This window comes from Pseudochaenichthys georgianus, chromosome 15, assembly GCF_902827115.2.
Source record: "Pseudochaenichthys georgianus chromosome 15, fPseGeo1.2, whole genome shotgun sequence".
In the NCBI taxonomy this organism is placed as follows: Eukaryota; Metazoa; Chordata; class Actinopteri; order Perciformes; family Channichthyidae; genus Pseudochaenichthys; species Pseudochaenichthys georgianus.
In genome coordinates, this window is record NC_047517.1 from 19,450,629 (window position 1) to 19,466,804 (window position 16,176).

Below are 16,176 nucleotides of genomic sequence, written 5' to 3' on the forward strand. Positions count from 1 at the left end.
TTAGTGTATGATATCTTCTTTCATATAACCAGCATCCAGTTTAAGATGATTGACAAGTGGTGTCAGTGAAGGGGTGCTTGAGTTCATATGGCACGGCCGTTGGGATAGCTATGGAAACAATCGACTATATACATAGTGGGTTCTAGCCAAATAGAGAATTCTAACATAAAAACAAGACGTCATATATTTGACTCTTGCCGAAATGTGCTAAAATAACCCAGTTTGTTTTTAGATTTGGCTGAACAACACTGGCAGTCCACACTGAGAGACTGGAGACTGGTAAATTGTGCACATTTCTCCACACACATAATCTGAACTGAAATGAGAGCAAGGATCTGAGTCGTGTTGCTGGAATTTGACCCTGCAAAGGGAAACGTTTGCACATAGGGAGATATTGATAGTAGGCAGAGCTGCAGCGGCTTCACTCTCAAAGGTTGTGTGCCGATCCCTCCCTGGGTTTATGATGTGTGGATTTTCTTTTTTCCTGGCACCTCTTTGTGCAATTGCTACGTTGTTGTACTCTCAGCATGATTTATCTTTACTGCAGATCCATATTGTATCTACGTCACGTGAGAGCAGGGAAGGACTCAGTATGGACCTCTACTCAGAAGCTTTATATTTTCCTCAGTGTATCAAATGTATTTTCCTCTCCCACAGATAATATTGTTTGATCTATTGGGTCCCCGTGGGCTTTGCATGTACGAAAGCGGGTTTTAAATGGAGGATTGTTCATTTTTAATTTGAAGGAAACACGTGGTATGATGAGATGCAGAGGAAATTAAAGCGCAGTGCAGATGAGAATTGAGAGTAGATCAAAACTAGCACACCAGGATTCAGTGTGAGTAAGGGAGAGAGGGAGGGATGGAGGGAGGGAGGGAGGGAGGGAGGGTGGGTGAATACGAGGGGCAACCCCCCTTTCTAGACGAGGGATTCCTTTACTGCAGTGATCAGCAGTCTCCCCCCCTCCTCTCCTCCCAGCAAGTCTACTGCTCCTGTCCTCGCTCCCTCTGCTTTTCATCACACTCTCTCTTCTCATCTCTCCCTCCCTTCCTCTGTTTCCCTTCATCTCTCTTTTCTTGCCACCATACTACTCACACGGTAGTCACGTTTCTGTGTCTGCTGCAGGGTACAGTATACGCAGCACATGGTTAGAAATGCACTTTGTGAATCACACCGTTTTACTCCAGTCTTCATTTCCCTCCATCGCTCCCTTGCTGCCGCTCCATTTATCCTTGCATCCTCTCTCCTCTCCTCCTCCACACCTCTTTCACTCCTGCAGCTCATCTGTCCATCTTCCAAAGCCGATGTCGATTGCCCGTTTTCTTACTCTCTCCCTCTCTTACCGGTATGACATTGATTCCAAGGTTGCTGTGCTATTGACTGCTGCTTCGCTGTTAAATATTTCAGGCAGCCTTTCAGTGGCTGTGTGCCGAGGGATAGAAGGAGGAGGGGGGGGGGGTCTCGCTCAAGCGTTCTGCAACTACCGCTGACACACAGGCTGGTGAACAGACGGGTGGACACAAACACACACACACCACCTGCACACAGAGGTACATTCACAGGTACATGTCATTCTGCTAATGGGTGTACATGCAAACCAGCCCCCTATTTGTGGGGATGAGGAGGGGATGTTGAGGGTATTTTAGCGACATCTTTCCGCCAGGCTTCAAGCAGCTGAAGTTAATGAACGAGTGGAGCAGTGCAGACTGTGCAGATATTCCAGACCGGCCAAAACGCCTCTCTCAGCATGTCATCTGATCAGCAGCCTATTTGGGCTCTGCTTTTGTGCCATGGGACATCATTTAGCATTCTCATTTAGGACACACACACACACACACACATACACACACGCGCGCGCATCTGTCGTCTTTGGCCTGGTGGTTTGGAAAAGACACAAGTTTAACAATCCTGAAGTGAGGACACATACATATCTCTGGAGCTCAGTTTAAAGTGGATCTGCATCACTGCTGCAGATATTTTTTTCACATTTTCTAATCTCTGCTTTTTACAAGAATAGTTTGATTTCTGATGCAGCAAGAACACTACAAATGTGTATATCAGCAAGCCCTCCTTCTGTGGCCCCTCACTGAGCCTCTGTGTGGCGCATAGGCAGTGTTGCATTGAGGATGATGAAAACAGCAGTGAAGAAGATCCAGAGCTGACAACAGACTGGTTAGCACCTCGTTACTAATTCATATCAGTCATTGGCAGCTATTGACAATTCACAGCATTGTTCATGGTTCTAAGGGACAGTTGTTTGTGTTTATCTTAACATTGACCCCTCCACAACGGAGACGAGATGATTGGCAGACACATTCCCTGATCGAAATCCTGGACTTTAACCAAGAGTGTTTGATTGGCGGCTGTGTTTGTCAGGTAGATGCTTGATTTCCCTGACATATCATATCTTGCATAAAGTTGAACACTGTCTGCCTGTATTGTAGGATGAACCATACAAGGCTTTAAGAATACTATAGAAATGTGACCCGCCAATGAAACATGATATACTTGTTGAGGTCCATGCAGTCACTGTGCCCTCTCATGTGTCATACGATGGATATACATCTTGAGTTTCCTTTGTTGCCGCATGTATCACAGGACATCTGTACTGCGGTGGTCCACCATTTTCTGGCTGTCTAGTGAATAAATGCCGTGACAGGTATTCAGGTAGCTTGTGTTTTTCTCACTTCTCTGATTCCAGGAAGCATATGTTCGCAGTGACGGCATATACACTTCAGTGCACACAGCCCTGCATGTACACCTGCTCTCCCCTGGGATAACTGTTCACTCCATAACTGTCAGGGTCTTAAAGGATATGTTAGTGAAGAACATTGGATTTTGACTGAGTGACAGTCAGATTGTGTGCATGTCGGGACGGGTGGCGCAGTGGTCTGTGCGTTTGATCATTAGATCAAGGGGGCGTTGGGGAACTCCAGTTCGAAACCCGCTCCCGCCCCACTGCGTCAGGCCGTTGTGTCCTTGGGCAAGGCACTTCACCCGAATTTGCTCCTGTGGGTATTGTCCACAGTAGATGACCATTACATGTATGTATGATCTGTATGTGTAATGTGTATTTGTAAAGCGCTTTGAGAGTCGCTATAATAAATATAAGGATTATTATTATTATTATTATTATTATTATTATTATGTCATAAATCTGTTAACCATCTGTTTTAAAGCATTGACAGTGTGCAAGACGCCCTGTCCCTCCAGAGATGGAAAGGTTAATGAATGTGTGATTTAGTGGTTGATGCTCTGCTCTCATAGGAGAACGTATGCGTTAACATATCCATTTGCAGAACTAAGGTATCTCAAACCACGACAAATTGGAAGAGAAACCGATCCTTTTTTTTTTTTTGGTGTAAAAGCGAATTGTGTCTGCGTTTGTGCACTTAACTATAAATGAATCTCTGTTTTCGCCCCCTGGCATTCTTTCTTCTTTTCGATATCCTCATCTCTGATCTTTCTGTGTAGTGTGAGGAGATCTGGCAGCACGATAATGCTTCATCGCCGCTCAGCATAAAACGTGACGAGTCCTGTAATTCGAAGCATGTGCCGACACTCCTACTTTGCTGGGTGTACACTAGCAACAGAAGAAAAAAAAGAGGGTTTCCCCAAGCTCTGCTCCTCTGTTCATATTCCTTCTTTCCTCCCTCCCCCCTCCCTCCCACACTCGCTAACTCCAGGCTGTGACACAACTGGAGAATTTATACTGAGATACATTCATGCTGCGATACATTCATGCTGCATTTGGCTGCCTTCTCTCTGTGTCTCTCACTGTGGTGGATTCCTCCAAGTGGGGTTTTTCTGTGCCCGAGTACTGGTATATTTAGACTTGGTTTTTTTTATGCGTCATCCCCTTTGTAAAATATTTCCGAGAAGCTGCAGTTGGATCTGCACTTCTTGGGTGGGGCCTGAATGTCTGAACATTTCTAGAAACTTACACAAAAGGGAAGCCATTTTGTAACGTAATACACAGTCAGTCCTGCACATTGAGAATCAGAGAAGTAAACGGGACAGACACTTAACATTAGATATAAAAGATCTGTGTACAAATGGAAAATAACCGCTTTCTGCCCTTCTCTCTTTCTGCCTGCAGGTTTGGAGGGGCGCCCCCACATGGCACGGCCAGAGACTGTTGTGTTCCTCCGCCACTCCAGACGGTAAGTCCTCCATCCTAGTACATCCACCTTATTTCTGTCCACGCCAGCAATATCAAGGATTTCCCCCAAATCCAGCCTCTTTCTCCTCGCTCGAGATAAATGAGCTCTGTTATTAAAGGAATTCCGCATTGATCCGACAACGACCCGAGGCTCGTTTGGAATTAACATCCAGAACTCATTCATATGGAATCTGTCTCGGGGAAGCATCTGCTCACCTGTGTGAGAGGAGGGAGAGATGGAGAGCGTTAACCAGAGGGAGGAGCAGAGAAGTGGGGGTGAGAGGAGGAGGAGGCAGCACTGCAGAACATGCTGGTTTTTAAAAGTGCTCCTTGGTAAATGTAGGATAGGACCTTCGCACTTTAAGCAGTGTGCCTGAGGAGAAAGGGAACAGGTGCAGCTGTGACACTGGGGACAAGGTTTCAAATTGTCACCATAACAGAGGGGTGGGATGAAATCAAATGTCTGCATCTCTGCGTGTTTGAACATGGTCAAGAGGCCCTTGCCGGCTGATTCCCTTCTGAGCCCAAGCACAGATCTGCTGATTCACTGCGGTGGGCACGCAGGAACACATTGTTGGGTGCAGCAGCAACAAGGCAGCTCAAATCACCTCTACCTCTCTCACACACACACACACACACACACGCACGCACGCACGCACGCACACACTCACACTCACAGCCCTCTCCATTGATTCGTGGCTCTGTCATTTGGGGCTATTCAGCACGGTAATGGCTACAGCTGTGTGCCTTCATTATAACCATAGTTTGGTTACGCACCATAAGAGCTGGATTACAGAAAAATATAGTGCCACTAAGCAGAAACTCAAAACTAAAACACAAGTTCTTAGGGTCGTGCTACAGCACAGAAGGAACTGCACACTTAAAACGGAAACACATTCAGTTCAGTCCCAGGGACTCGTTCATTTCATTCTTCTTATTGTGTTGCTGCTATGAAAAACCAAAACATTTCATGCATTGTGGGTCTTGATCCTGATGGTCAGTCCCAGCACATACCCATCATTTGGAGGTCTTCCTATGAGAGTAACAAATATCAATAGTTGGCATCAAGGAATCGACATAACAGCTCTATGAGGGAAAGGTTAGCAATATTATGCCGTATTGATTTTCAACAACTGACAGTCGACATTATGCCTATTTTTTGGCAGAAACAGCTGTCAGTGCATTTCTTTGTTTATTGTGTGGGAGCACTGATGTTTGAGATTTAGTCTGTTGAATCAGGATTTATGTAGGATTTACGAATAATTCTGAATAAGTTTGCAGATACTGTATGCATTTAACACAATCTCAGTAAGTGCTACTAACATAGATCCATTGGTTTATTATATGTCAACTTGAATAATTGCTGATTATTCTGATATTCAATTTATCGTTTTTGAGTAATTTTCCAAGTCCAAATAATCTGATTCTAGCTTATATATGTGAATATGTTCTGCTTTCTTTACTCCTATATGAGTAATATATATATAGTGTGGCATGTGTGAAAGATATGGTCATAGTACAGGAATTTAGGTTAACATCACTTATTTTACGTTGAATAAATGCATTGAACATTGTGTTATGTTTAGAAGCAGTTATCATTATAGCTCATCTGTACCTTCAGGTGTCATTTTAAATTGTCATGTTCTTGCGTGCCCCCCCCCTCAAAGAGGTGACAGTGGTGTATCAGAACGGGCTGCCGGTGATCTCAGTCAGTTTGCCGTCCCGGCGAGAGCGCTGTCAGTTCACCCTCAAGCCTCTCAGCGACAGTGTGGGAGTTTTCCTGCAACAGCTCCAGGCCGAGGACAGAGGCATCGACCGCGTAGCCATCTACTCCACGGGTACGCACACACAAGTACTGCACACGCACACGCACTCACACACACACACACACACACACACACACACACACACACACACACACACACACACACACACACACACACACACACACACACACACACACACACACACACTGCATCCATTTACCCCAGCAGGTTGTTCATATACACACACTTGAGATCTTACTCTTTAGTGTGTAGTTGCCCTCCCTTTCCACTCTTGATAATCGGACAGCCTGATTATCAAGAGACGTGGAGGGTGTTTGAAGTGGTTACCCATCAGCGCTCCTTCTTATCATCGCCCCCTTCTTTACATTTGTCTCTCTTCTCTGCAGATGGAGCGAGGGTCGCCTCCTCCACAGGAATAGACATCCTGCTGCTGGATGATTTCAAGCTTGTCATCAACGATACCACACACCTTGTGCGACCACCACGGAGAGGTGAGGACTGTCAAAGAGATTTAGGGGAGAGTAATTGTTGTATTGCCATCAGATGTGTTGTATTAAAGCCTGTTTATGTGAATGCATTTCCTTCAGAGCTACTACCCCACGAAGAGGGAGAGAGGCTGAATGACGTCAAGTTTCTGGTGCAGCAGCTCTACACCACCCTACGCATTGAGGAGCACCAACTCAGCAAGGAACGCGAGCTGATTGGACGACTTGAGGACCTCAGCTCTGAACTCCGCCCCTTAGAGAAGGTCTGACTTCCTTAACAAGTTCAACTGTTCTGATATTTGTGTTCTTGGTTACACAAGTAAATGTCTCCTCTTTACTAGACTCATGAATAATCACAAGGGTTTTCACCAGCCAAGCAAGTGTTTGATAAATAATTGAACGTGACTTAGCAATTAAACAATTTGCTCAGTGAAAGCCAAAGGAGCTGCTCCGAATTTCCTCATCTGCATTAGTTCAAGATATCAGGCCGTTTTTCCAATCAGCCTTTAAGGATTACCACTCAAAGTCTGACTAGCTGAGCCAAGCTGATTTTGGATAAGGGTCTCTGAAAGGTCTAATCATGGCTGCCTTGGGCCTCTATTCTTTTTACAGCTGAATATCAATAACGTTTTCTTCCTCACTACATTCTCAATACATCTCCACCTCCTTTTGATCCAGCTGACTCTTTTGTTCTTCTTGTTGTTGACTTCTGTGCAGATGAGGGTGGATCTGAATAGGAAGGCAGAGCGGCGTACCACCTTGGTGATGTGGGGGGGCATGGCGTACATGGCCACCCAGTTTGGTGTACTGGCCCGACTCACCTGGTGGGAGTACTCCTGGGATATCATGGAGCCCGTCACCTACTTTATCACCTACGGCACGGCCATGTTCATGTACGCCTACTACGTGCTTACTCGCCAGGTGAGAAATAAACAAGACAAACACACCAATATATACAGTATGCATAATTAATGATTGAAGTGAAGTTTGATTTGCATCTTCTGCTGCTGTGAGGGTGAGGAATGTTATGATGACATCAATCTTAACAATCTATTATTGATTGTCTTGTTTGCTATATGGGTGTTGTGAACTGGGGTTGTATGAGGTGTTTGTCCATTAGGCGTAGTATTATTTATTGTGTTACTTTGTTGATTTAAAGGATTGGTTTGAACCATAGGTTTGAAGCTGGTTTGAATTCACCAAAGTCACACAATTACTCAATCTTACTAATGGTTGCAGTAACCGCCATGTTCTGCAAGGAGATAAATATTGTGATTGCACAAGTACTCTGTGCGCTTTGGAGCTTTAGTTAGAAGGGCTTTGTACACCCTACTGTATAAACCCACTTAAAAAATCCAGACTATTCTATTTAAAGGGGCCCTACTTTACTAATCTTTAGGTTTCATGATTGTATTTTGTGCCTCTGCTTTGACATGTTTACATGCTTTAATGTTCAAAGTGATTTATTTCCCTTACTTTTCCCCTTCTGTCTGAAACCAGAGCCCAGTCTGCTCCGATTGGTTAGCTGGCTGACTCTGTTGTGATTGGTCAACAGTTGGCCAACCCCTTAGCGTACAATGTGTTGTAGTGCTTGCTAACTGAAGGGCGAGTGTTATGTAGTGCTGCCACTATGTTTGGGAAGTCATTTCATTTCAAACCTTTATTTATACAGATAAAATCCCATTGAGATCATTGATCTCTTTTCCAAGGGAGACCTGCTCAAGTAGTTCCACATGAAACATAAAAGCATAAACAGAACAACAAAAGGACATCATACAGCATCATTTACAAAAGGTACCAATAGCTTCCGATTGAGTAGCATCCAACCGAGCTTTAAAAACATTTAGTGGCACCAGATTGTTAAGTTTCCATTTAATTTGCAGACTATTCCAAGACAGAGGAGCTGCGCATCTAAAAGCTGTCTTCCCTAAGACAGTCCTAGCAGTTGGCACATTTAATAAAACCACAGCATTCGATCTCAGGCAGTAGCCACTTACAATTCTCCGTGAGATCAGGGAGCAGATATAAGTAAATAAAGGATTCCAATTGAGGCATTTCAGGCATTCATAAAAACCTATATTACAACCTATAAAAACGCATAATAGGGCCCCTTTAAAATATATAATAAAGAAAATAAGGCCAAAGTGTCTGTAACTCAGGTTTCTCCAATATAAGGTAATGCTTCCTCTTAACTTTTGCCAATGAAAAAAAGCAATCTGAACTTATATAAATTGTATTTAATGACATTATGTATACGAAATACACTCTGGGCGGTGGTGGCGAAGTCGATAGGGACTTGGCTTGGCAACTGGAAGGTCACCAGTTCAAGTCCCGGCAAGACCAAGTGCTACCGAGGTGTCCCTGAGCAAGGCACCGTTCCCCACACTGCTCCCCGGGCGCCGTTCAAAATGGCAGCACACTGCTCCTAACACTAGGATGGGTCAAATGCAGAGAAACAATTTCCCCACGAGGGATTAATAAAAGTCCATCTCCTAAAGGTTTAGCTGATTCATCGTAAGGTTATCACCACATTAATCCTATTTATAACCTAGTGGGAACAGTTCTGTTTTGTTTTTTCTCTATCCAAATAACGTGACACTATCGATTCCTTTAGTCTTCTATGGCATTCTGCAGAAACTCTTTGAGCAACCAGAGAACAAAGCATTACGGTAATGGGATTCTCTCTTAGCTGCACCCTGCATTAATTAGTATTATGTTTAGCTATTTACAAGTTTGATCTGGTGGCAGTGTTGCCCTTCACTAAGCATTCATTAATATCCACTGTCTTCTAACTCCCAAGGACACGGAGTCCATTTTATGTTGCATTTCTCCGTGTTGGGATTTGACCCAAGTAACAGCAAGCAGAACATGGACAATATGATCTGATAATCGTGTTTCTCTTACAAACTGCTCTGTCTGTGCTTCTCCATAACCTGTAGGAGTATATTTACCCCGACGCTAGAGACAGACAGTATCTGCTGTTCTTCCACAAGGGGGTGAAAAGGACACGCTTTGACATCGAGAAGTACAACCAGCTGAAGGATGATATTGCTGAGGTACAGTTGCTAGATATCTTGTGATGTAAAATGAGTCACACTGGGGATTCTCACATGTTTACAGTTGAATACTGTAACTGCTGTACAAAGACATGTTTTCATCCCCGTTCCCCACACGCTCATATTTCTTCTCTCCTCGGCTCTCCCCCAGGTGGAGTTGGATCTGAAGCGTCTTCGGGACCCGCTCCAGCTCCAGCTCCCAGTCCAGCAGCTCACCTCCAGTAAAGATTGATGGGAAGAGTGACTCCCCTCCTCTCTCAGCTCCTGCAACCTCCTTTTCCTCCTCCCTCTTCCGTCCAACACCCTCCTCCCTCCCAATTTACCCCAAACTCTCTCCTCCCCCATCCCTCCCACACCCAATAACCCCATCCCGTTCTCGACTGTGAGTTAGTTTTCCCCCTTTTTTTTTTTCCTTCTTTTTTTTTTTTTTCTTTCCTGACTGAAAACTCCAGTTGGAATTGCAACAGGATAACCGCTACAAAAAAAATCGAAGATAGGATGGCGAGAGTACCGGGAACTTGAAAAAACTCTCCCAGCCGAAGGAAGGGTGAGGATGATGAAAAGGACAACGATGATGAAGGAATAAAACTGGGCACTATGGATACGCCTCAAGTCTCCGGAGGGACAGCCTGCAGGGAACTTCAGGGGGCAAACAGGACTCATTATCACACCTCTAGACACAGAGGGGCGCTGATTGTGGAGTGTGTGTGTGTGTGTGTGTGGGGGACTTTCAGGGTACAATGGGACACCGACCCTGGCCGATTTGAGGGTCGACACATCCGGCTTCCTCTTGCAGTCAAACTGTCGGCACACACACCTTCTCTTGGTTGGGGCAGGAGTCTCTATCCCACACGTTTACAAGGAAGTCCTGACTGTAGTCGCACCACCAGGGAACCTCCGTCTTCCTGTGGCTGAACTCTGCTGCCTCTCCCTCCCTGGGCCCCGCCTTCTCCAGGTGACGGACAGCTGTCCCTCCCAGTGTGACCTTTCCTTGCAGGATATAGGCATGACGACGCCTCGTTTCCTCTTCCTGTTGACGTCCTGTAGCGGCCCGGGTCTGCGCAAGTATGAGAGTACTACTGACAACAACATCACTGTGTGTTCTTTTACTCCGAAAAAAATATTTTGGCACTTTTTATTTTGAAAGCCATAGTATATTTGTTATGAAAAGAATATAAATATATATATGTATACAATCAAATAAACAGATGACCAGAGGCTAGTTTTTTTCAGTGGGGGGAGGAGCTCTCTTACAAACATAATTTAATCAGAAACTAATTTACATCCTCTTGAGATCTTCTGCCATGAAAGGTCCTCTGCTAACAGTCCAGTGCGCGCACACACACACACACACACACACACACACACACACACACACACACACACACACACACACACACACACACACACACACACACACACACACACACACACACACACACACACACACACACACACACACACACACACACACACACACACACACACACACACACAGCAGTATAAAGTATGCATTCACTACTAACTATTTCATATCTTGTCCTGACAAACACACAATGTATTTCACAGTAACTACATCCTGGCTGGGCGTAAGGCTCCTGTGCATGGCCACCATGTTGAAATCAGGGTGAAAATGACTGATCGGAATTGATTTTGAGCAACGCAGAATGTCGATGTGGATAATGCCATGCTTGACCTCTATAATCATCTCACGAACACAAAAAATGCTGCGGAAATGCTTAATGAAGGGGTTAAAATGTGCAGTGACCATTGTCTCAGAGAAACCCACAGGCATGTTTGTATATCTGATGAACTGAGTGGCTTTAGAAACGAGTAAAGCCTCATTATACAGCAGGAGTAATCCGTCTGCAATCCTTTTCCCACAATATCATATATATAATTTCTCCTTTTCCAAATCAAAGTCTTGTTCTTGGAGGTGAAAAATGACCATTTCCAGATTTTCAGTGACCTGGCCTTTAGCTTAGCAGCATGTGATGTGCTTTTCAACATAAGATTTGTATAGGATTCTCCTTCACAAAGCTTATAGACAAAGTAACAGAAGGCTGAATAAAAAAAAAAAAAAGTGTCATGGCATTTATTCACAGAGGCTTTTTTTGAGTTTTCTCCTCCCACTGTTGCTGTAACCCCCCCCTGCTCCCTCGAAGGCAAGGCAGGGTAGACTGCATGCTGTGGTATGCCCTCAGTAGAAATGTGTGAATGTGTAGGAGCATTATTGCAATTTTGTACTTAATTGGACACTTTTCTTTGCCACATCTAGCTGAAGTCTCACCCCCCCCCCCTGATTGAGGTTGAATCAGAAGCCATATGTTACATGTTTTCCATTTTGGGATGGTCACTGAATAAACCGTTGTTTGGCTTTACTTAGCTTTCTGTTCTGAAGACTTCACCCAAAACTGCTGTCGATGGCCTCTGCAGAAAAGCAATGACTTGACATCCCCTGAACATGAACATCCTGCATGTGTGCCTCATGTGGACAGTCGGCTGAATCCTACTGCAGAGATCCATGTTTAACTGCAGATGTTGTATTAAAATGCATGATTTTAGGTCAAATCAGAAGTTATTCATGCAGATCTCAAGGCAGGAGTTGGTCAAATCTGTTAGTGTGTGTGGGTGTGTGTGTTTTATCTCCAAGGAAATTGGTGCCTCTTGGATGACATTTAAAAGGTAGATAATAATTAAGTTATCTGTAGAAAAGCAATGATATGATCATTGAGAAAGTAAATCTCTTATTTGGAATGCACCTTTATTCAAAGGAAGGGTTACATTTACATTTTTGAGAGTGGAAATCAACTTTATTGTGCGCCTGTGAATGCATGTGTTGGTTTAATACATGTCTTGACAAGTTGGTGCATTGTGGGCAAAGTTTAGATCATTCATGAATCCTTTGCCTCTAATCACTGACTGGTAGAAAATTAATTCCGCCCTCATCCCACTTCATCTCACACACACACACACACACACACACACACACACACACACACACACACACACACAGTGACGTTGGTGTTTCCTTGGAGATGTACTGTGGCAGGTGAGAGAGCCGCTGTCTGCAGTCCGATCCTCCCCTCTGCGGTTTCCACACAACTCACCATCACCTCCTCTTTTTATCACGCCATCCACCGTTTATTGCCTTGTTTTTTTCTCATTTCTTTTTTAAAAAGCTAAATATATCAAATATAGGGAAACTTTATTATAAAGAGGGTGTTGCATGAATGTATGTTTACATGGGAAATTATGTGAAAATAAAAAAGACGATTTATCAACAAAAAAAATAAACTGCAGAGATCATTTAAGAACGTTGTTTGTAGAGATTCCTAGATATAAAGGGCAGTGGACAGGGCTGCGACTTTAGAAATGCCCTGCCAAATCTGACTTAAATCCCAGCCAACCAACTGCTCAAACCCCACTCCCAACCTCACCTTATTTACTCCCATAAACCCCTCCCTCAGAGTGCATTAATACTCCCCAAATGGAAGGATAAAACACCCTCCATCCTCGATGCACCTGTAAAGGAGGAGACCTCATGACCTCGGTTACTAACGTCCTGGATTTCAGTCCAAAGAAAGTGTCAGGCTTTTTCGGGGATCACCTCCCATTCTCGTCCCTCTCTCCCGTTATTTTCATCCACCCTCAGCCTTTTTTCCTCCAAAGCGACATTATTATTCTATGTTTTCAAAGTGTGTTATGTTTTTAATATCTTGTTTGTCTGCACTTACATTAAGATGTTTTAAAATGCCTATAGAGTGACGCAGAATATGAGATTGAAATGAACTTGAAATGAACTCAATACTCCATTCTGACCTAATTTTATTTCGTTTTTCTTGTCTGTTTTTCTTCTGTTGACATGATGCTGTAACGTTGGCAAAAAAGAAAAATGTAAAATCCTGTATCATTTATGAAATATGTATAAAAGAGAAATGTAATTCAATTATCAATAAAATCCTTATCCAGTTTTTGGAGACGGTGGTCCAGTTGACGTCTTTGGTGTTCTCACTGGAAGTGATTAATGGTCATATTTCAGGAATTAACATGAAGCAGCTTCTCAAGGTCTTGACCACCATCTCTGGATCTCCTTGGCCTCCAGCTCTTCCTCTACAGGACATCCTAAGAGATAGACCTGAGAGAATACACTGTTTGTATACAATAGGTAAGTGACGCACAGTTACTAGAAAATAGAAACTTAGAAAACTTTAGGAAACACATTGAAAGAGAAAGAATATTTAAGATCCTTCTAAACGTAAAATAAAAGGTAAATATCATTTTAAATAATGCTTTTTTCATTACTAGTTTGTATGCACATGCTATAGCTATATGCTAATGTCAACATGCTATCTTGCTAATGTATAGCTTGTAAAATCTTTACCAATTTTGCCATCTTGCCATCCATTTTGACTGATCATGGTGCTTGATGAAAGGGTGGGGAATCAGCAAGGTTTTCATATTTGTGCTAAGGGCAACCACCAGATTAAATAGATGATAGATAGATACTTTATTGATCTGAAAAAACGTGAAATTCTTGTTACAAGAGCAGCAGTGTGTTAGGCATTACAATATTTAAAACGATGGAATAAAGTATCGACATAATAACATCAAAAACTAAACGGCACATTTTGAATGACTCTCCGTTAAATACTGGACATTTCTCTTTAAGCCCAAAAGGTTCCCTTATTGGTGGCACCAGAGGCAAGGTAAAGGTCAACAAAGTAACAGGCTTCAGCCTTTGTGGACCATGATATGTGTTTACAAATGTACAAGATTTATTCAGATTTATCATATTTCAGTGTGGTCCAAAATGACTGTTTACATTGACATCCACATGCCTTTTCTCTAGTGGCAAAAAAACCCCGCTGATACTGCAACACATACACACAACACTTCAAGAAACCTAAACATTGTCAGTATATTTAGAAAGTCAACTTATTTAATCACATAAAAAGTACAGTGTGTTCCACCTTATTCCTTCTAACAGCCTCCTGGATTAATGTCCCCATTGATTTGATTACATATAAGACAAAGGACTCTTAATGGAAAGGGCCAAGCTTTAGTCATTTTCTGGCCAGTACTAGTAGTCAAGTAATAAGCTAAATGAGAACATATTCAGTCTACTGGCACAGGGTGTCCTCAGACTACTCTGTTCTGAATCCTGAGTGTGCAAACCTCGCCGTCGCCTTCAAGTGAAAGGCGCCTCAGCATGACACTAAACAGATTAATCAAATTGGTTTAATGCTCCTGCAGATTAGATCATTGCTCGTTCTTCCACGTCCTTTAAATCAAGATGGGTGAGTCAGAAAATATATGAAGACATGTTTAAAAGTCACTATCTCACTTTTTCACAGCATGACAGCAAAAAATAAAAAGTGATTATGTTTGGTGTAGTTTAAGGTCATGTGTGGAGGGAGGGAGGAGAATGTGAGGACTGTATAGTGTCAAACAATGGGAGGATGGTCCTGTCACTGGATGTAAAGGTCAAGAGGTCAAGGTGAGACAGACTGACAAAATGACACATGCAGATAAGAGGTGCCTATAATAAGAGGATGAACCAATAAAGCTACACAGACATGCATACTCAAACTATCATTCAGCAAACATTTAAAAAACGCATCATGGTTTTATGGTTACTTACCAGTCTGCTGCTGGAGGTTGTTGCCGGTGTAGGTAAGTGTAACATTTCTTATTTGCTCACAAAAGAACAGATATCTTCTAATATAATATTCAATTTTTTTTACCAAAATGAGTTTATTTTGGAAAATTTGGTATTTTCCCCAATGGATTAAATGATAAGACTTGCTTATTCTCTTTATATATAAATTCTTATTTTCAACAAAACCCTTAAAAAGACCAAAACCAACCAACAATGTGTTAGTACATCATCCAATACTTTGGATATTCACGACACTCAACCCAAACCTTTTTATTCCTACTGAAGTTGCAAGACTTTGAAAGTTGCTAGTAGTCACAAATATACTTTAATGAAAATATAAAAAAACAAGGTAATATCCTATAACAGGTCAGCATTGCAGCTTTTAGCAAATGATACTCAAACCAGGGCTACTATTGTGTTTATCTGGGACTACTTTCAGAAGTGGATTAACACATATTAGTTGGTGCTCTATTGAGTATTTACAGCAGGAGTCTTGGGAATGCGGATTTTCTATTTAAGAATGAAGGTGTTGTCCAGTGTCCTGTGTAGCTCATGTATGTGTTTAACATTTGTTTTTAACAATACTGGGGGGAGAACACAGGAATAAAACATAACAGGCTTAGTCAATACATGGAATTAAAGTGTTACGGGTTAAAATGTTGTCCAAGTCTTCCCATTATATTTGTAGACAGTGAGAAAAATTATAGAATATCTCCAGCTTCATCCTTTAACACATTATATTAGAACAATAAGGACACTGTCAGCTCTAAGTCTTCATCTGTGCGGAAAAGAAGGCATAGGCTGACTAAGGTCAGGCTGGCCTCCTTGTTCTCTTAATAGCCATAGTAAGTTATTCAAGCTCCATCTGGTTGTAAGATTTAACACTCCCATTAGCATACACCCGAGTCAGCTCTGTCCACTGCCCTTTGTGGGCTTCTCGTGCTGGAACACAGTTGGTCAGTTGTAAGTCTCTAAAACTGGTCGTTTATGCTGTCAGTGAGCCCCGGCCTGTGGATGGATCCCT

The 16,176-nt window shown here is 42.9% G+C and overlaps 1 protein-coding gene across 2 annotated transcripts in view; it reads left to right on the forward strand.

Annotated features, from left to right (window-relative positions):
• Positions 1-13,483, forward strand: part of mcu (mitochondrial calcium uniporter) — a 59,647-nt gene extending 46,164 nt beyond the window's left edge. For both annotated transcript variants that reach the window (XM_034101066.2, XM_034101065.2), the window contains exons 3-9: positions 4,100-4,163; positions 5,830-6,000; positions 6,336-6,440; positions 6,537-6,697; positions 7,152-7,355; positions 9,374-9,490; positions 9,642-13,483. In XM_034101066.2, coding sequence (XP_033956957.1) covers positions 4,100-4,163; positions 5,830-6,000; positions 6,336-6,440; positions 6,537-6,697; positions 7,152-7,355; positions 9,374-9,490; positions 9,642-9,722 — 903 coding nt within the window. In that variant the 3' untranslated portion in view covers positions 9,723-13,483. The remainder of the gene's footprint in view (positions 1-4,099; positions 4,164-5,829; positions 6,001-6,335; positions 6,441-6,536; positions 6,698-7,151; positions 7,356-9,373; positions 9,491-9,641) is intronic.
• Positions 13,484-16,176: the final 2,693 nt, after the last annotated feature.